We start from the raw sequence: 19,983 nt of genomic DNA on the forward strand, positions 1-19,983 counted from the left end.
ACATTTTTAATTTCATGCTAATTAATTTTTTAAAAAATAACAATAAATAAAAAGAAAATTATAAATAATGTGATAATCCATTAAATTATATAAAGTTTAATGTGTAAAGTTGTATAATGAATAGAATGCACATGTGTCAATCTATTGAACTCATATGAGTTCAATGCATTGGAGATGGTCTAAGCCTTCTAATTAATATCATGACACTTGTCAATATTAATTTTCTATTTTAAAATTTACATTTTAATCACATTAAATTAATAACATTAAAATAAAAATAAAAATAAAATTAATAAAGTTTATAAGGTCACATATTTATTTAAATCAATGATTATATTACTATATAATTAAAAACTATCTGTTAATTACTAATTTATTTAAATAATTAATTAATAATTTTTTAATTTTTTACAATGAAAATTTAATTAATTTTATAACTGTAATTCCTATAAATTATAAACTATTATATAATAATATAAAATACAACTTCAATACGATAATTACGACTATAAGTTTTAAGTTTTAATTTAATTACTAAACACGAAGTAGACTTGTCAAAACAAAACCAATATCCAAAAGCCTACTATTAACTAAATTGTGATTTTATCTAACCCGAATTTTAATAACACAAAATGTGGAGACGTTTGTGACCGGTAAACCGGCAGTAGCAGGTAAAACACAAAAACAAAATCAGTATATAAACAACCCCATTTGCATGCGATGTGCATACCGGTTCAAACCTCCCTCCTCCCTACTCCGCCTATCACCACCTCTAATCAATCCTAACTATGCCGATCCGAGCAGTCGCCGTTGGCCGACATGATGAGTTTAGGCATCCAGATACCATCAAGGCCGGGGTGGCCGAGTTTATCTCCACCCTCATCTTCGTCTTTGCCGGTTCAGGTTCCGGCATGGCTTTCAGCAAGCTAACCAGCGACGGCGCCGCCACCCCTACTGGCCTTGTGGCGGCTGCTATTGCCCATGCTTTCGCCTTGTTCGTGGCTGTCTCTGTCGGTGCCAATATCTCCGGTGGACATGTGAACCCCGCCGTGACCTTCGGTGCCTTTGTTGGCGGCAACATCACTTTGATCCGTGGTATTGTTTACGTGATTGCTCAGTTGCTTGGATCCACTGTCGCTTGCTTGCTACTCAAATTTGTCACCAATGACATGGTGAGGATTTCATATTAATTTTCTTTTTATAAACACAATTAATTTAATCTGTGTATGTTTACATGAAAACGGATGGATAAGGGTTATATAATTAGTACAATCTAAGTTGTTTTTATCAAAATAATTAGATTAAAATGTTAATAATAGCTTTATAATTATACTTTTTTATATATTAACTGATGTCAACCGATTCACTAATCCACTTCGGAGTTAAGTACTCTAAATGAACGAAGTTGTCTCTTTCATGTTTCAACTTTCTGGTATTCTCTTGTTTTAAAAGAAAATAATAATTATAAAACAAAAAATAAAAAGAAAATCATGTAGCTACATGTCTATATATATTATATTAAACCACCATCAAAAGTTTGTTCAGTGGTGATCATTCAAAGTTTAAACATTTCAAATAAAATTGTTTCAAATTCGAATCTCTCATACTTTAATCTTGACATAACGCATCCTTCTAAATAAACATGTATATTGTTTTATACGCAACTTAAAACGGTAAATATCGATTTTTGCAGGCTGTGGGTGCATTTTCATTGTCTGCTGGAGTTGGAGTATCGAACGCTTTGGTCTTTGAAATTGTAATGACATTCGGGCTCGTGTACACAGTATACGCAACCGCAGTTGATCCCAAAAAGGGTGATTTGGGAACAATTGCACCAATTGCCATTGGTTTTATTGTTGGAGCAAATATCTTGGCGGGTGGGGCATTCACCGGAGCATCCATGAACCCGGCTGTGTCATTTGGGCCAGCTTTGGTGAGCTGGACATGGGCCAACCATTGGGTATATTGGGTTGGGCCTTTGGTTGGTGGTGGCATTGCTGGGCTTGTTTATGAATCCCTCTTCATCAACCAAACCCATGAACATTTGCCCACAAGTGCTTAAATTATAAAAACGAATTCCTCAAAGTTAAGAATGTATTTTTCAAAATTTGATTTTTTTCGGTGGATTTCGTTTGTTTGTTTATGGTCTGTCGATATTGGAGTGTGAATTACCCGTTTTGTCCCTGATGTTGTAAAGATCAACGGGTTTGTATTCATTATTTGATGTTTCTATCTGTTTGTTTTATTTACTGTTTCGGTATATGAAAGATTGTTTCAGTATATTTATATTCCAATTGCACTTTCATCAACTGAAACTCACATTTTATTATATTTTCAAGATTTTGGGTATTACAAATACAATAACATTCGTATAAACATAGATAAAAAAGTATTGTTCAAAATTCGAAATTGCTCTTAGTTGCTTTCTCATGGACCAATCAACTGGATGTCTCTGTGATGATTTGGCTGCAGTGGTCTTGAATTTTTTTGTGCATGCTGCAATTTATTCACCAGTATTTAGTTATTAAAATTTTTAACATACCTAAAATTAAACACCAAAATCTATTTAATAATTATTTTGTAACAAATTGCATGATAATTAACTATAAAAGTTCTCAATAGAAAAAGAATCATTTTTTGTACTTACATCATGAACAGCATCACGTAACAATTTAACTTGATCAAGTGATACTGTCCTCACCTACACAACATAATATCTAAACGTTAACAAAATGTAATGGTATCCTACCTTGAAATAAATGATACATTTAGTTTCACGATCTATAAAATATTTAAAATACTCTTCGATAGCAAAAAGTTAATGATTAAAAAATATATTTTCATTCGGAGACAAATTTATTCGGAATGTTACCAAATAGCCCCTACGTCAGTATACCTTTTTGCTGATGGTCCAAACGACACCTTCGGTACATGGAGGAACAGTGAGTGATCCAATATAGTTGTAGTATCTTCTGCAACTCATTTGGATTTCTCTAGGATCAATCACCCCTGGGTGTCCAAGTTCTTTATCTTCTTTCACCAACGATGTTATATTTGGAATCAACTGAAATTTAAATTGTTAACAAACTAATATATCTTTTTTTTGTTAAAAGTATCAATATATGTTTTTACCTTGGTAAGAAAAGGGTTTGGTTTTCCAATCTTGTAGAGGACACCAATGACGGCAATCTTGTGTTTGGAAGTTGGATCTGTGGTCTTATGAACCATGTGTAATTCCAAAGAGTACCTGAAAAGTCAAAATTAATTTCAATGAATTTGGTCAACAATCTTAAAAGTCGACGACATTGATTTTGACCATTAAGAAAGTTAACATAAAGAGAGAAATTGACCTTCTACCATTGATGGTGTGCTCGGAAGGTGAGTGCCAATGGGCTTGTATTAGTGAGAAAACTGTCCCATTTATTTCGATCGAGCCAGCATTGCCCTCCCAATGAACCTACATTCAATTATAAATCAAGTGAAGCTGAATACAAATTGCTTAAAACTGTGTTTTTATTGTATATTTATAATTATACTTTTCTTCACAAGTATTAAGTTTATTAATGTGTGTTGTGTAATTAAGGATTATTTTAGCACAACTCGATTAAAAAACTCAAGAAATCAATTAATTTCACCAATACGTGTGTCCATGTCTTTTGTGTAACGGTCATATTTTAAACCTATTAATAATAGTATAATATAATAATTTATTAGCTGATAATCGTGATGGGTTGATGATTCTTGGATTTGTATATCCAATTTTATATGTCTCAGATAATAAGAATTTTACATCTCATGTTAATTTTTTAATGGTCACTTCTTTATCGTTAAACTAAAAATGTATATATAATTTTTATTGTGTCTGCCAAATTACTTTTACATCATATTATATACTCATGTTACATTTTCAATAGAGAATGTAAAAATCAAGACATATAATTATAAATCACTAGAATTTATTTAATAAAATATAGGTTTTAGGGATATGTATGACGTGGGTGGGGGTAGATCTACATACATGTAGGGTGCATGGACGCCACTTGGTAATGGGTCCGATCCCTACATGATTTTTTATACATATTGATTATTATTTTAGTATATATATTATAGACCTTTCATTTAATGTTGTTATAAATGTATATATCAAGTAGGTGTGTAGATGTCTCACCGCTATATCGTGTCCACGATTAGCTATAATCGCGATGCATGGCTTGTAGCTTCTTGCCAACTTGTTAGATTTGTGAATGATATCAACTCTTTTATTCGACAAGTCAATCGGAGACTGCATTTTACCATTGTTACAAGCATACCATTCTTTGTGTAGCTCACCCCATTTTAAGGGTCCTTTTCTGCTTCCTTTTATGTAGTCGAACTCTCTCTCATCCTCTACACACAAATTCAAACCATCAAAATTGGACAAGGATCAAAATGGCTCGAATTCCGTACTAAATGTAGAACAATGCATGTTATGATAAAGTCGAGGTAACTGAATTAGAATGGAGGAGTGAACTAACCAACTTCTTGAGCATAGATCAGAATGGGATGCAAAATGATAAGTAAAAGTAGTAAAGACCAAATTCTGAAACCAATATGCATTGTGTGGCTATTGAGGTGGAAGGCCAATGGATTTGATGGTGGTGATGGCGGCGTTGGTGGTGGCGGAAGAGGAGGAGGAGGAGACCTGAAAATTTAGCTAGGTGGTAGTTTAGTTAAGAAGATGTAGTTAAGTGGTGCACTTGTAAGGAAAGAATCATAAATATTATTTTCTTTTTCTTTTAAAAGTGATGGAAAGTACTAGACAAGTAGTATTAGTGGTTGATGCAACCAAGGAAAGAATCATAAATACCATTTTTTTTTCTTTTAAATCTAGTAATTAATAAAATATGTTTAACTATTGATAGCTAAGAAGTAACATCTAATATATTTTTAAGAGAGACAAATTGGAAATATTGTTATAGAACAAAAACAAATGTGGAACATGTTTAGTTGAAAGCTCGTATTTGGTAGCTGATATTGGTAGTTTTTTTTAATAGTAAATCTAATATATTTTTAAACTACATACTCCTTAAATTCAATGACAGAACTTAAAAATATATAAACTAGAAGTTGATAGTTTGTACCTGGAAAATAAAAGCTATACTTTTTAATTGTATAAAAATATTCAACATAGGTAACTTGAAAATTTTGAAATATGTAAAATTACATTAAAAAAACATATAGATATAAATTAAAATTGAAACATAGTGATGATAAATTAATTTTTTTTTAAAACTATAATTATCAAAAGTTAATAACCATCCACATTTTAATACCAAATATACCGATTAAGCTTCTCAACTGGTAAGAACTTTTTAGCAATATGTGTAAGGTTGAGTTTGACGCGCTAGAACTAGTTTTTGAGAATTTTTAAGTTTTCATGTTTAATAAACCAAAAGTAGTTTATAAACTATCTTTTTTAAAAACATATTTAGGTTTTGTTTGACGTATTAGCTGAAATGTTAGTTGTTAACTGAAAAAGTTAACTTATAAGTTGGATAATAAAAAAAAATATTTGGAAAATCCTAGCTAGCTGGAAAATATAAAATTAATTACATAAAAAATAATTTAGAAAAATATGTTATGAATAATTACAGTAAATTACACTGATGGTCCTTGTGGTTTGGGGTTACTTATACGTTTGGTCCCGAACTTTTTTTGTAACTCGGATCATCCCTACGATATATTTTTGTTTGCGTCCTTGGTCCCTACAAACTTAAAAAGACTATATTACCCTTCTTAATTTATTTTTAAATTTGTTTATTTCTTATATAATAGCTAATATAACTATTAAAATGCAATGGGTCCTTCCCCTACCCCCACGTGATCCGTTCCTACATCCATTCTATGTTTGGGTACAACCATACCACTTGATACATTTCCTTCAGTTTCTGCTTCTTTTCCAACCAGTCGACCCGTCATCTCATCCTCCCATTCTAGATTTAGAATACCACATCAAAATCAGAATCGATGCCAAAACAGATTTCATTTTTACAGTCCACTTCCATCGTCGCCTACAACTATGTCTTCTCTAACTAGAATTCCTCTCACCCCCACCTGAAATCAAACCATTGTGTCTTCTCTGCTTAAACTCTAAATCAAAATCCAAATTAAAACTGAAATGAAAATCAAACTTGAAACCAACGATCAAAAGCAAACAAAAATCAAATACCGATAGCAAAATAACTTGAAATCAAAACCTAAATAGAAATCAAAATTACTGATAAAATCCCTGAAACTTGAAATCAAAAATTATGAGGGGTCTTCGAAAACCTGATGATAAAAACCCAGATATTGATGAGTAGATGTGTTGGTGGAGATGGCGGAGTAAGTTGATACTTTATTTTATTTCCTTCATTTTTATAGTTTATTTTAGTATTTTCGCTCTTTTTATTAGTATTGCATTGTATATTCTTTATTTTCTTTATCATAGATCGTATCAGGTACTTTCTATTTTGCATGAGGTATTTTGCAGGGTTTTGGAGCTCATTGCGATTGTGGATTAGCTTGGAGATGGGCTTTGTGGGCTTTCGAGGTGTCATTGGGCTTTTTGGATCCATCAAAGAGGAATTGGGCTTAAAATGTTGAAGACTTGGATGAAGCGGGCTTATGAAGATGGGTCTTGGATTCTTATTTTGAGCTTGGACTATCCATATTTTAAAGCTTTAAGATGATTGATCAAATTTAAATTATGTGAGGTGTGGAGGGGACCAAGGGAATCTTGAGGAAGTGGGGTGGTGTAGTGGAGAAAATGAGCCAATAGCATTCCAACATCATTTGCGAGGATGGAGTCTCAGTCGCGCATCGCTTGCAAGGGTACCCACGTAACTGCACAATTTGGGGCGTTTTGGTCAGTTTGCTCATGATTTACTTTGGGGGTTAGGGCTAGCAGCTCATACTTTGATTTTCCACCATTAGAGACCATTGGAGGCGATTTTTGGGAGCTTGATACACATTCTTCTCATCTTTCTAAGTAATTGTTAGTTTCTTGATGCAAAAACACTTTTGTGATTGCTATTTTTTTTACCATGAGTGGGTAGTTTCTCTATTTTGGTTAACTTTGGCTAAAACCCTTGGATATTTGTGGGTTATGAAGGATTAATGCTTAATTGTCATTTATCTTATGTTTATGATTCTAGTTCATATTTCTTATGCTTGTTCAATACTTCGATCATGAGCTTGGTACTTGAATAAGCAATTGTTGGTTTATTTCTTTGGTTTAACATTTAATCATTGAATTTACTTAGAACAAGGGCTTTATGATGGTAGAAATCATCTCTAGCTTATGAATCATGACTCATTTCTGGATGTGTACACATTGACATCCTCTAGGAATTGGGGATTCCTTCATTCTTAAGGCTAATCAACTTTCTTGGGTTCAATTGCTTCAGTTGAATCCTTGATTTTGATTAAGAAGGTGTGTTGTGGGCTTTCTCAACCTCCATACTACCTATGAGGAATCTTGGCATATCATGCTTCATGATTGCTATAACCAATTTGGGATGAATGATAAGCTTCATATTGAATCCTAATGATAAACACACAAATGTTCATTGTGTTGAATTGCCTTGGTAAACCAATTTTCCCTAATATTTGAGCATCTCACCATCTTGCTTAATTACAAGCTTTTTAGTTATTCAAGTCTTTTAGTTTTCAAGCAATCACAACCCCCCCCCCCTTTTAGTTTAAGTGTAGTTAATTAGTCTATTTACACTAGTTCTATTAGATTGCATTGATGATTAAATACAACCATTTCCCCAATGAATCGATACACCTTTTTACCATTATATTACGTTTTATTTGGAAACAAATGGTGTAATTTGCTTGGTGGACTTGACATCCCACCATAAACCAAAGATGAAACAAAGACACCTGAACACGTCGCCCCAGTCACTAGCTATACAATCACATAGATCGATTTTATTTTGCTTGTGATGTTATTTGAAGGTTGATTGATTTATAGACCACAATCAACCACTACCTTCTTAATCTTGATCCCCATTCTTCTCTTGTTCTTCAACGTTCCCTTGTTCTTTATTTGTTTTTTTTCTGCTTCTTGTTTTTTTATTTTAGGGATCTTTGTTTCACACCTATTATAATCAGAGTTCATAATGGTGGGTTGGACATCGTGGTATTTTAGGGCTCTGGATCACTGATAGGACTGGAGGATGGTGGTGGGGTGGAATGTGGAGAGAGGAAGACCATAGTTTGGGGAGGTAGAAAGTTGACGATGGTTTCCAATCGATTTCTCCGGTTCTATCCACTACAATTATATCAAGAAGAAGAAGATGAAACGGAAATAGAAGAAAGAACAGAGGAAAGGGGAAAGAAAGGGTGTGGGGTCTAGGTGGGTAGATTGCGGTGGGATGTGTTTTATTTAAATAATAATATAAATTATGAATATATAACAAATAAATTAAAATGTAATTATTAAGGGTAAAATAGTCTTTTAGGGTCTGTTAGGGATCGGAGACGTAACAATAACATTTAGTAGGGACCGTCCGAATTAAAAAAATAAGTTAGGGATCACACATGCAAGTTATCCTAAACTACAGGACCATTCATGTAATTTAATCTAATAATTAATTAAGAATATATTTAGAAATAATAAAAAAAATCATTAAAAACCAGTTTAAAACTATGTTTGGCATACTAACTAAAAAACTAGCTATTAGTTGTTAGCTTATAAGATATTCAACAGATAGTAGACCCTTGTAATAATGAATCGAGACACATATGCTTCAGATATAGGATCGACTACATATGCTATAAATTCGATTATTCTATTTTTCAAATGTTATAAGCATTGTGTGAAAAGGATTACAATTTCATGTGACTAGTGTTATTAAACAAATTGTCAAGAACATTCTTAGGTTTTACCGAAGATTGGTTTCTTAGGGATAGTTAGACATGACATTATTTGGAAGGACCATAGTGACACGTTTTGGATTGAGATGATTCTTGGTCAAAATTGATGGCTATATGAGAATATGGAAATGTTTCCATAATGGGAGATGTCTGCAAAATCTACATGTGAGTTGGAAACTTTAATGAAAAGAAGTATTTAAGGAGAGTACCTTAAATTTGATACTTCATAACCATGGAATTGTTTCAAGTAACAAGTTTCAGTAGAACATTTTGTAATATTGAAGGCTCAGTCTCTATAACTTCAGAACCTCGACATCACAGACGGATAATACATGTAAAGATGAAATTCCACTACATTTTAAATAAGGACAATAATTTGGAATTGTATCATTGGAGTAATGTCCAGTTGATCTGTTCATAAAGGAAGGACCATCGAGAGGTATAATGTGCATGTTCATGACATGGCATGACTGATGTTATCTAATTCAAGTGGTTAGTTGATCACTCAAAACATTATACAATGAATAAATTTGTAATTGTTATGGTGATTAAATAATATGAATTTATTTATGATCAATATGTATGATATTATATTCAATTGATGTATTATTGTGTTTCACTTTACATGTTTTACTTCCCTGGGTAATTTTAATATTATTCAAAATTTCACATCCGTTCATACTTTTGGAAGTAAGTAGTGAATTAAGATTTTCACGAATTGATTGTAGATTGTCGATTGAGGTTAATACATTGCCATTGGAATTGCTACAATATTCATAAGTACTTTGAAAATCGAGATTGTAAGTATTGGATAAACCCACTCTCAGAGATTACTTCATGGATTCAACCACAAGTAATTCTAAGACAATAATATCTTATATTCTTAAAGCAAATATGTATAGTTCATAGTTTACAGATCAATTGTACATTGGTTTGCTCAAACACATTTCATAACTAGATGTTATAAAGGGTTATTCCATGTGTGGTTTGATATGTAAATTGTATGACTATATAGTCAATGTAATTTATTCCTTTTACCTGAATAAGGAAAAGAGATATTTGTGGGCCCCTTAGTGATTTGAGTTGATCTATGGAAACCAGGCACTTGGTCCGGACTAAATTGATGGTTCTATTTTATAGTCTAAATTGATCACAAATTGAGAAATCGGGATAAAAAATAAATAAACATGAGGTTGATCATTCAGTCGATGACTCGGTTCATGTGATATTTTGTAGAACGAAGGAATAACTGATCACTTATCTTAGGGTCAATGTTTGATTTGAATCAGAGTTCAACAGTGGCTTTGGAAAACACTCTTTATTATTTAGTTTAGGGATGAGCAAAAGGACCGAACCGGCCGGAATCGGCCCGAACCGGACCGGACCGGGGAACCAACTTCGGCCAAAATCAAGAACCGAACCGGCCCGGTGGTTCTACCGGTTCCCGGTTCCTACCGGTTCTTGTTGTGTCTTCAAATGTTGGAACCGCTCCTTGAAAAATAGCATCATACGGTTCCGGTTTTTGCCGGTTCTACCGGTTCCGGTTAAATCGGTTCCGGTTCCTACCGGTTCCCGGTTCCAAAAATCCACAAAAATAACGTCCCGGTCCCGACCCGACCGGTTCCATCGGGTTCCGGTTCCGGTGCCGGTTCCGGTTCTGGCCGGTTCCCCGGTCCATATGCTCATCCCTAGTTTAGTTCAAGGTCTATACTTGCAATTGTAGTTACAGACTTATCCAAGTAGGAGACTATTAGATTAAGGTGTCTAATCCAGTAACTAAATTGATATATTCTTGTAATTAAAAGGAAAGTCATTTTTAGGTTGTCCTCATGACCAGAAATGGCTAGAAATGATATTAGGAGAGAGAAGTATATTATATGATTAGTACATTAATTGGAAATAGACAGTTGATTTGTTGATTTATTATGTGATTAGTAAATTAATATGAGATCAATTGTTAAATAATTGATTTGTTAATTTATATGATTAATAAATTAATGTGAAATCAATTACAGTTGATTAATTATTAATCAAAATTAATCTGGAATTAATTTGGGATTAATTGGGTTTAATTAAAAGTGCAATGGATAAACTATAATTGTTCAATAGTTGAACAAAAAAAAGCATTCTAGAACCTTCCATGGTGTGGACGGTGTTGGAGGGTTTCCTAGAGTTTCTAGAAGCCTCCTGGTTGCATAAAAGGAAATGATTTGAATTAAGATTAAATCTATTATTTAATTAAGACTAAATTGCAAATTTGGTCCCTGTGGTTATCAAAAAATTATGGATAGAGTCCAAAATCTTTTCAATTTGCACCATTGGTCCAAAACCGAATTCTTTTTGTGGTTTTAGTCCCTAGAAAAGTTGAATTGACTTTTTTTCCCTTTTAATTTTATTTTTGAATTTCTTTACTCTTTTTAATATTTAAAAAAATGAAAAAGAAAAAGAAAGTGGCCCACCCACACCATATGTACCCTCATGTGTATTTCTCTCTCTCTCTCTCTCTCTCTCTCTCTCTCTCTCCCTCTTCCCTATCTATCCTGTTTTTATGCCTTGTATCCCTAATTTGGAACATGATAACTCATCGAACTCCTTCACTTCACTTCTTCACCTAATCAAAATCCAAAAAACACTAAAATCAGAACCAACAAGAAAGCTGAGATTCCAGCACCGACCCATTTCGTTGTCCCCAAGGGATGTACATGATTCAAATGAGGGAGGAGCTGGTGGTGTTTTCCAAGGAGCATATAACAGAGGCAATCGATCGAAAATAATACGGATTAAATGGCGATTGACTAGAGCCCGCACCTAGTAGGTATGTAGAGGCCGAAAATGAAGATTGTTTCTACTTTATTACCTGCATCTTGATCAGTTCTAATGCTTGAGAAGTTGTTTACAAAAACCTAATTTTTCTATTTTGGGTTTCTTGATTATGTTAATCATAAGTGGGGCTTGCTTCAACTATTATCTCCGTTGATGAAATCTCATTTTTACCTGATTAGGTTATGTGTGGCATCTTCAATTTGGGGATTCTTGAGGAACCAATTCTCTTCAGTTGGTTGTTGGTGTTTGGGTAACCAACAACGGGAGAGTAGAGGAGGGAATGGAGGAGGCAGAGACTGGAACAAGCTGGGGTGGGAATCAGTTTGTTTACTTCTTCCCCATTATTCTGATACATCTCATAGTTTTTTTTGTGCTTCATATCTTAGAGATCAGTTTCTACCATCTTCCGGAGAGGTTGAATAGCTACGAAAAATGTTATAGGTTGGTTTCTAGCATGGATAGTTTAGATTAACCTCCCACCGCTCCATGATATTTTGGTGTAGTCATCGATCATATTAATTGTGTTGTAAAAGGGATTTTGCAGATCTAAGAGAGAGAGAGAGGGGGAGATACAGGGCGGGGTGGGTTTTATTTTAAGTTGTAAATAGGTGTATCTACATGTGAAGTGTTTTTTATGTTTTGATATTTCATCAGTGGTTGTGAAGAACGTGAAGAACATTGGTAAGTTTTGCAGGTTAATGTGCTTAACATAGAGAAAGCGAAGGGGTGAAGACGACAATAGCAGTGGTAGGAAGGAGAAGGGGGGAGGGGGAGTCAAAGAGATGAAGAATGTAAACATGAGAGCAGGGTTACGGGTGGGTAGAATATTGGCCACTTTATTTTTTTCTTTTTCCTTATTTAAATGTTAAAAAAATAGTAATGAAATTCAAAAATAAAAGTAAAAGGGCAAAAAAGTCATTTCAGCTTTTATAGGGACCAAAACCACAAATAGAATTCGATTTTGGACCAATGGTGCAAGTTGAAAAAATTTTGGACCCCATCCACATTTTTTGATAACCACAGGGACCAAATTTGCAGTTTAGTCTTTAATTAATTCAAATCTTGTTTTGTCTGCAAGTTACCTATACTATAAATATGAGCTTTGGCATGCAATTTTGTTCACCACATTACCTAGAGGCATAGAAATGAAATTCCCTTCATGTCTCCTCTCTCATCCTCATTCTAGTGTTTCTAGTTTTGGGTGTGAGTCATTAGAGACATCATCCCTTTGGTGCTTGCTTTCCAAGGAACTTCAAGAGGGTTTGATTTGATTATTTGCCATAATAATCGAAATCTATGTAACCGTAATCTTTATGTTAATTTCTATTTTCATAGCCCCTCTCTAGGGTTTCTTGATGTTCACAGATTATTACTATCAATAGAGAAAACATAGATCTTTTCTAGGTTGCATGTGAACTTAAGGGTTTAAATGTTTTTCCTGTTACATGAATTTTTTATAACCTAGAAAACCCATCATTCTGAACAGTAAGGGCATGGGGAGACGAAGAATTGTCAGCATGAGTGATGGGGAAGTCACGTTTTTCATCTTGCGCCATCTATTGTTCTTCACATAATAGAATGGATCTAGAATCCCAAAAAGATGGAGGTGGATCTCGATGTCATATGTTAATTGCAATATAGTTTTTTTTGGAGACAAGCCATTAATCATGTATGCAACAAGGTTAGTTTCAAAAACTTTGGCATCCATGTGTTTTAATCGATCAACAATAGATTTGATTTTATTATAGTAGTATGTGATAGAAGAGTTACCAAGAGAGATGTTACTGAGTTCTTGATTTACTTGAATAACCTTGGATGCTTTGTTATCACGAAAAACCTTTTCAAGGTTTTCCCAAACTTCATAAGCTGTTGCATGCTTCTTAAAAATCATGTTGCGAAGAGATATGGAGTGAGTGTCGTATAGTGATGATTTCACGATGGACTCTACACGAAGCCAAGTGGCCTTCGTAGCATCAGATTCTTATGTAGGTTTTTCTTTGTCTTTGTCGCTTGTTGTAGTAACAAGAGGCTTGAGATGATCATCCACTAAATACCCAATGTAGTGAATTTCGAATACCTCTCTCCAGAAATCATAATTCATTTGATCCAAGTCCATGACACAAGGAACTGCATGCTTGATATTAATTGTAGATGAGGGCTTGTCATTCATGGAGAGAGACATGATGAGAGGTAGAAGAAAAAAAGACAGATGGAAGAAGAATGGTGATGAGAGATTGCACAACAGACTGATAAGACAACATCGACTTAGGGTTGAAGGGTAATGAGGCTATGTTGCTCTGATACCATGTAATTGTGAATACATAAGTATAGAAAATGGGCCATAGTAAACATGGGCCGGCCGTAACAGATGCATATACAAACTAATAAAGCTATGCTAACATCGGCGATGATGGCGCGTCCAAGGCGAGCCCTTGGTGAGCTGCACTCCGTGCGGTCTAAGAGAGATATTTTATGAAAGGTTATTCATAATGGACATATAAACTTGTAAAGAAGCAACTTTTTATTTTTTTCTAGAATATAATGGTCGTACAATTGTACAAAGAGAAAATGAAGAATCAAGATATAATTAATATTAACTCAAAATGGAATTTTTCAGGCACTACAAAAAATTGACTATCTATATAGATTCATATCATTGTCTTGAAGCTGGACCATAAAAACGAATGCCTCGATGGTTAACTGGTTGTACTGGTCTTGCATTATTTTCTGCATACTGCATTATAATTTATAAACATCAATTAACATCCATTTTATATACCTTAATAAAAATAGTGAACAAGAAAAGTGACATGAAAATAAGATACAATTTACAATATTTTAACACAGCTGATACTTACATCGTGTACAGCCTCTCGAAGCAATTTAACTTGATCTTTTGAAACAGTTCTTATCTACAAAATTAACAAAAAGAAAAATCTTTAGTCAAACATACTGAATAAATGGCTTTTTGTGTCAGTTACAATTACAAACATGCATGGTGATTTTACCTTTTTACTTATGGTCCAAACAACTCCTTCAGTACAAGGAGGAACTGTGAGCGAGCCGATGTATCTATAGTATCTTCTATTACTCATTTGAATCTCTTTAGGATCTATAACTCCACTGTGTCCATGCTCACCCTTTTGGTCTATCATAGCCGTTATATTTACAGTTAACTGCAAGTAGTTCAATGAAAATGTAAATAATTTTAAAAACTATCGTTAAAGGAATTATTTTCCTATCATTTTTATGCAATAACTAGGAAAAGAGAAAAAGGGCTGAAAATAGAAAATGATGATGCTGGTAAATATTTAGCTACCTTTGAAAGAAAATGGTCAGGCGCGCCAATATTGTAAAGAACAGCAATGACAGCTATTTTGTCATCGGCGCTGAGGTGGACAAGATGTAGTTCCATATCATACCTGTTCATATTGTCAAGGAATTTGTTCAACAACTATAAAAGTAATAAATTATTCTGAAAAGTAACAACGTTAATTAATTGTCAAATTGAAAGGTGATATACATATACATATTTCACAATATATACCTTCTGCCATTGATGGAATGCTCCGAAGGCGAGTGCCAATGAGCTTGTTTCAAAGCATACTCGGTGCCATTTATGCGAATTGACCCCGCATCTCCTTCCCATGCAAGCTGCAACATTAAATAATAATTTTAATTATTAAAAACTCTCAATAATTGAAAGACACCAAAACAACATAAAATAAGTATCATAGAAAAGCCAAGATGACGACAATAAAGTGTTCCATTTAAATCCACTTTTTCTTTTCTTGAACTTTTTATACTAATCCATGAAAGGACACTCAATAAGCGAAAAGGTTTATCTATATATTTGTATATTAATTCATGGTGTTCTAGTAAATAATGCTCAAAAAGGTTTATAACGTTCAAATTTCAAAACCCAGCTTTAATAAAAAATATAAATATGTATTAATTAAAAGATAGTGGGAATCTAGTCAAAAGTGACCAAATAATTAGGTAATGCCAGTTGTTGCTACAGTTAATGAATGTGTTTCGGTTTTATCTCTAAACCAATAATAATCCTATAACAGTAATCAAAAACAATCCCTGCTAAATCTAACGGAAATCGTATCAAGAGTGTATGAAAGATTTAACGAAATTACCATAATATCATGGCCTCTATTATTGATTGTAGCATTAGAAGCCTTATAGTTTCTGAACAGCTTGTTAGAAGTAACCACCATCTCCACCCTCTGACTCGACATATCAATCGGAGATTGCATCGTCCCGTTGCTGCAGGCCGACCATTCTTTCCTTATCTCCCCCCATTTCTCCGGCCCCATATGCCCATCTCTTGCGTAGTCAAATTCTCTTTCATCCTCTACATTTTCACACACAAGATGATTAACTTTAAAAAAACAAGAAGATGGAGAAACCATGTTAGTGATGGGTTTTCAAGTTTCAACCCATGGCTCTCTGTTATATATTATTAAAGTCAAAAAAAAATAACCCAGTATATAACGAAGTTTAGGGCATTACCAACTTCTTGAGCTTGGGTTAGTGATGGATGAAACAATATAAATAAAAGAAACCCAAGTGCTAAAATTGTGTTTGATTTCATAGTCTTCATGTTTCGCACCTCAGAGAGAGAAGAGATCTAGAGAGAGAGAGAGAGAGAGAGAGAGAGAGAGAGAGAGAGTAGAGTTGATAGGTAGTGTCTGTTGTGAGAGAGAGAAAAGAGAGAGGAATATGTTAAATGTGGCTTCTGTTATGAGTCTATATATAAGGAGGATCGTATATAAGAACGCCTTAATATGTGTGCAATGACGTGGAATTTTCTTGTATGGTTCTAGAAAAAGGGGCAAACAGGTAATTTTCGTGGATGTAAAGTTATGAATAAAATATGTAAGTGTGAATGAACATGATATCTAATCTTTGTATGTTTATTGTTTTTTTTACAAAGAGAGAAACGTGTGGTGTCACGTGTTTCCGGGGTTTTACCAAAATCTTGGAAGTCAAAGCTGCAGCATGTTTTCCTTCCAAAAGTTCCAATGTCCAAATGTTAAGGACACCCTTCACAAAGTTAGAAATTGTCTCCGAAAGTTAGGAATAAGATCCGAAATTGATTGATCATGATGTAGTCAAAATCGGGATTTATTTTAGATTCAAGTTTTTATAATGATAACCGACAAATATACCTTCATTGTAGATGTACAGGGCTGCCACAAAATCTACTAGCCCCCTTTATTCAAATGTCCAGTAAACTAATAGATCCAAGGGTCTTTATTTATTAACTAAAGATAGCTCTTTATTTTGTAAACGTCATTTTTTGCTACTAATTATAAAGGCTGCTCTTTATTTAATAACTAAAGATGACTCTTTATTAGGTAAACATCATTTTTTGTAACCAATTATGAAGGCTTGGTTGGGGCTGCTATGAACTTTCTTTTAAATCAATACCAAAACCAAGGTAACTTTAATTCATATTATATATTCAAATTTTTTGTAATTTGTAATTGATAATATTATTATGAATTGTAATTTATATTTTTATAATAATAAGATAATCATGAGGTAGATGATACTTCCAAATGAAAATAAAACATATTTATATTCTTGCAAAAATATTTTGATAGCGTTTATGGTCTTTCGAAAATTGACTTTTACAAATATCGATATGGGTTCTATTTAGATGATTTTATTTTGATAATTTCTCTTTCAAATTAATACATTTGTTTATGTTATTCAAATATAAGTATATTATAATATTTTATTAAAACACCCTTTATTATAAAATCTTAACTCCGTCCCTTTGTAAATCATCAATTTTGTCACTTTCCTCCTTATTATTCATCCTCAACCACATCTATTTTCAATTTTAGAAAACTATATTACTTCCATTTTCAAATAAAAAATGTTTCACTTTCGGATTAGGTTAAATATATATAATCGATAATTTATAAATAAAGTCAAATTTTGCTTGTTGCAACACTTATTGAAGTTTATCATAAACCGCGGTTGAGTTTATCGAATTTGAGTAGAATCAAACATTAAGCGACATATGATTTCAACCGATACTAAATGACAATAGATGTCGGATTGCATCTCTTTCATTAATTTAGAACATAGATTGTTGTTTTTCTCTAAAAATGTCTATAATTACATATAGATATGTAATCCGTGGAAGTATGAACAATAAGTTTATTTGTTTGCAATGAAAATGATAGATTCTTTTAAAGTCGGAGTTTAGGAACAAAGGGTTCCTACAAAAAAATCCACCATCTCATTCCTTTCTAGACCACAATGCCCTTCTTCGCACCTGCCATCCACTGCCCCATCTCTATCTTCCATAAAATCTTTATAATCCATGTAACATCCTGTTTTCTATCATTTTTTATTTTAGGGTTGTGGGCCGGAAGTCGATTGTGTAAAAGTTTTGGGCCTTAAGGGGGGTAAATATTAGACCTTGTGGAAGAAGGTAATGATGGTTGAGAGATCCAACCCTTGAATTGTGTTTTGGGTTGAAGGGTAAAAGGGGAAAAGTCATAGGCCAGGTTCTTGCATGAAATATGGATTTTTGTTCGAGAAGTTTTTAGTCCAAGATATTTAAATAATATCTCTTCAACACCTTTTCGTGGATATAAAGAACGTTGAAGACGGAGTTGGAACGAAGAAGTTACGAACATTTGAAGTTATGACGATTTTTGGGTTACACGTGTACGTCGGGCGTACAAGGAGTACGATGGGTGTACTAGGGCATCCCTAGTACGCTGGGCATACTATGAATACACTGGGTGTACGCGATCAGTGCCCAAACCTTATTTTTGTGGTTTGAGCCCTATTTAAGCTCCTTAACTTCCCCAAACCCACTCCATTCTCAACCTCCACCTCTCCAACACCCTTTCTTGAAATCCTAACCCTATATTTTGCCTTGTAAGCAAAAAAGAAGGTGTTTTTAAGTGCTTTGGAGTGTTCTTGGTGCACTTTGGAGAAGAAGGAACTTATTGAAGAAGCGTTGGTTGCATTGGAGCTTGTAGATCCAGACCTTGTTCACCTTGATTTTTCCTCTGGAAGTATAATGTTTGAATCTTGATGATGAAATTGTTAGATCTAGCTAGTTTTGGGTATTATGAGCTTTTGGTCACTTTAAGTTCATAAAGTTTAGATCTTGTAAGTCTGTGACATTGTTATGGATAAAGTTGGAAACTTAAACATCATATTGATTCAGATCTTAATGTTGGAGACATGGACTTAATGGATTAACTTGAAATAGATGCACTTTTGGTCCCTTTATGACTTAAAGACTAGATCATGTTTGTTGGGACTGTTCTAATGGATAAATTTGGAAACTTTATCCATTATGGAACTATTAGGAACCATAAAAATGTGATCTTGGTCCTTCTATCCTTTCCATGAAAGAGTTGTGATGTCTTAATGGATTAATATGTTAGGGTTTTAGCTTTCGGACCTTCCCTAGCCATGGAAAGTCATAAAGGTGGAAAGTCATATACAAATTATAATCTTATACATGGGTTAGATGTTACAAATAGAATACTTACAAATCTTGAAGAACGAAGTAAGGTTCATGATATAAAATCATCATTTTTTTAGCGTGACTTGAAATAATCATTTAGATCTTCAATATTAAGCTTTGATTCCATTTATAGATTCCATTATTAAATGATACACATAATTAAGAACATCGAATATGAATCAAACGGTAAATTACAAGTACTCTTATCAAAGCTTTTGCATATTTATTGAATAAGCATAGAACAATACAATCACTTTAGGGCTTAGCTCAACTAATTTGATGTTGATACAAATCAGGAACGTATTCGAAGGTTAGGACTAATTACATCATTAAGCCTTATATTTTGTAGGTTAATACAATGAATCACATAATAAACTTTCACACTGCTATACAAATCAATACACAAAAATAACACATCTCATAGTTTTGATATTTCAACCCAACAGGTTTTGATGTGAAGCATATTGAAGACCTTTCAGAAACCTACACATAGAAATATGAGGACATATAGGGCCAACATAAAACAAACATAATTTTTTATCCATCAAGATTGATGTAGAGCATATTGAAGATCTAGCAGAAGCTTACATGGAGAAATGGGATAAGAAAAATGGGTATGGTAGAGTCCAACATAAAACAAACATAACTTTTGATCATTTAGGAATTTAGAGGCTTGCGATACAAGGTCAAGAAGTTCTCTTTCCACAAACTCCCAAAAAAACAGGCAACAACGGTTTGCC

The 19,983-nt window shown here is 33.5% G+C and overlaps 3 protein-coding genes across 3 annotated transcripts; 1 reads left to right on the plus strand and 2 right to left on the minus strand.

The window, feature by feature from the left end:
* The first annotated feature begins 708 nt into the window (after positions 1-708).
* Positions 709-2,280, plus strand: LOC111893041 (aquaporin TIP1-1). The gene is made up of 2 exons (XM_023889113.3): positions 709-1,172; positions 1,694-2,280. The coding sequence occupies exons 1-2, from the start codon at positions 789-791 to the stop codon at positions 2,060-2,062; spliced, it is 753 nt and encodes a 250-aa protein (XP_023744881.1). The 5' UTR covers positions 709-788; the 3' UTR covers positions 2,063-2,280.
* Positions 2,281-2,300: 20 nt separating this feature from the next.
* LOC111893040 (carbonic anhydrase Nec1) lies at positions 2,301-4,716 on the minus strand. The gene is made up of 7 exons (XM_023889112.3): positions 4,515-4,716; positions 4,169-4,386; positions 3,351-3,457; positions 3,133-3,247; positions 2,897-3,064; positions 2,648-2,701; positions 2,301-2,496 (listed from the first exon to the last, which is right to left on the minus strand). Exons 1-7 carry the CDS (start codon positions 4,594-4,596, stop codon positions 2,428-2,430), a joined length of 813 nt encoding a protein of 270 aa, XP_023744880.1. The 5' UTR covers positions 4,597-4,716; the 3' UTR covers positions 2,301-2,427.
* Positions 4,717-14,230: 9,514 nt separating this feature from the next.
* LOC111893047 (carbonic anhydrase Nec1) lies at positions 14,231-16,468 on the minus strand. The gene is made up of 7 exons (XM_023889119.2): positions 16,249-16,468; positions 15,873-16,090; positions 15,275-15,381; positions 15,047-15,149; positions 14,736-14,903; positions 14,586-14,639; positions 14,231-14,461 (listed from the first exon to the last, which is right to left on the minus strand). The coding sequence occupies exons 1-7, from the start codon at positions 16,337-16,339 to the stop codon at positions 14,381-14,383; spliced, it is 822 nt and encodes a 273-aa protein (XP_023744887.1). The 5' UTR covers positions 16,340-16,468; the 3' UTR covers positions 14,231-14,380.
* Positions 16,469-19,983: the final 3,515 nt, after the last annotated feature.

The sequence above is a fragment of the Lactuca sativa genome, chromosome 1, assembly GCF_002870075.4.
Source record: "Lactuca sativa cultivar Salinas chromosome 1, Lsat_Salinas_v11, whole genome shotgun sequence".
Taxonomy (NCBI): Eukaryota; Viridiplantae; Streptophyta; class Magnoliopsida; order Asterales; family Asteraceae; genus Lactuca; species Lactuca sativa.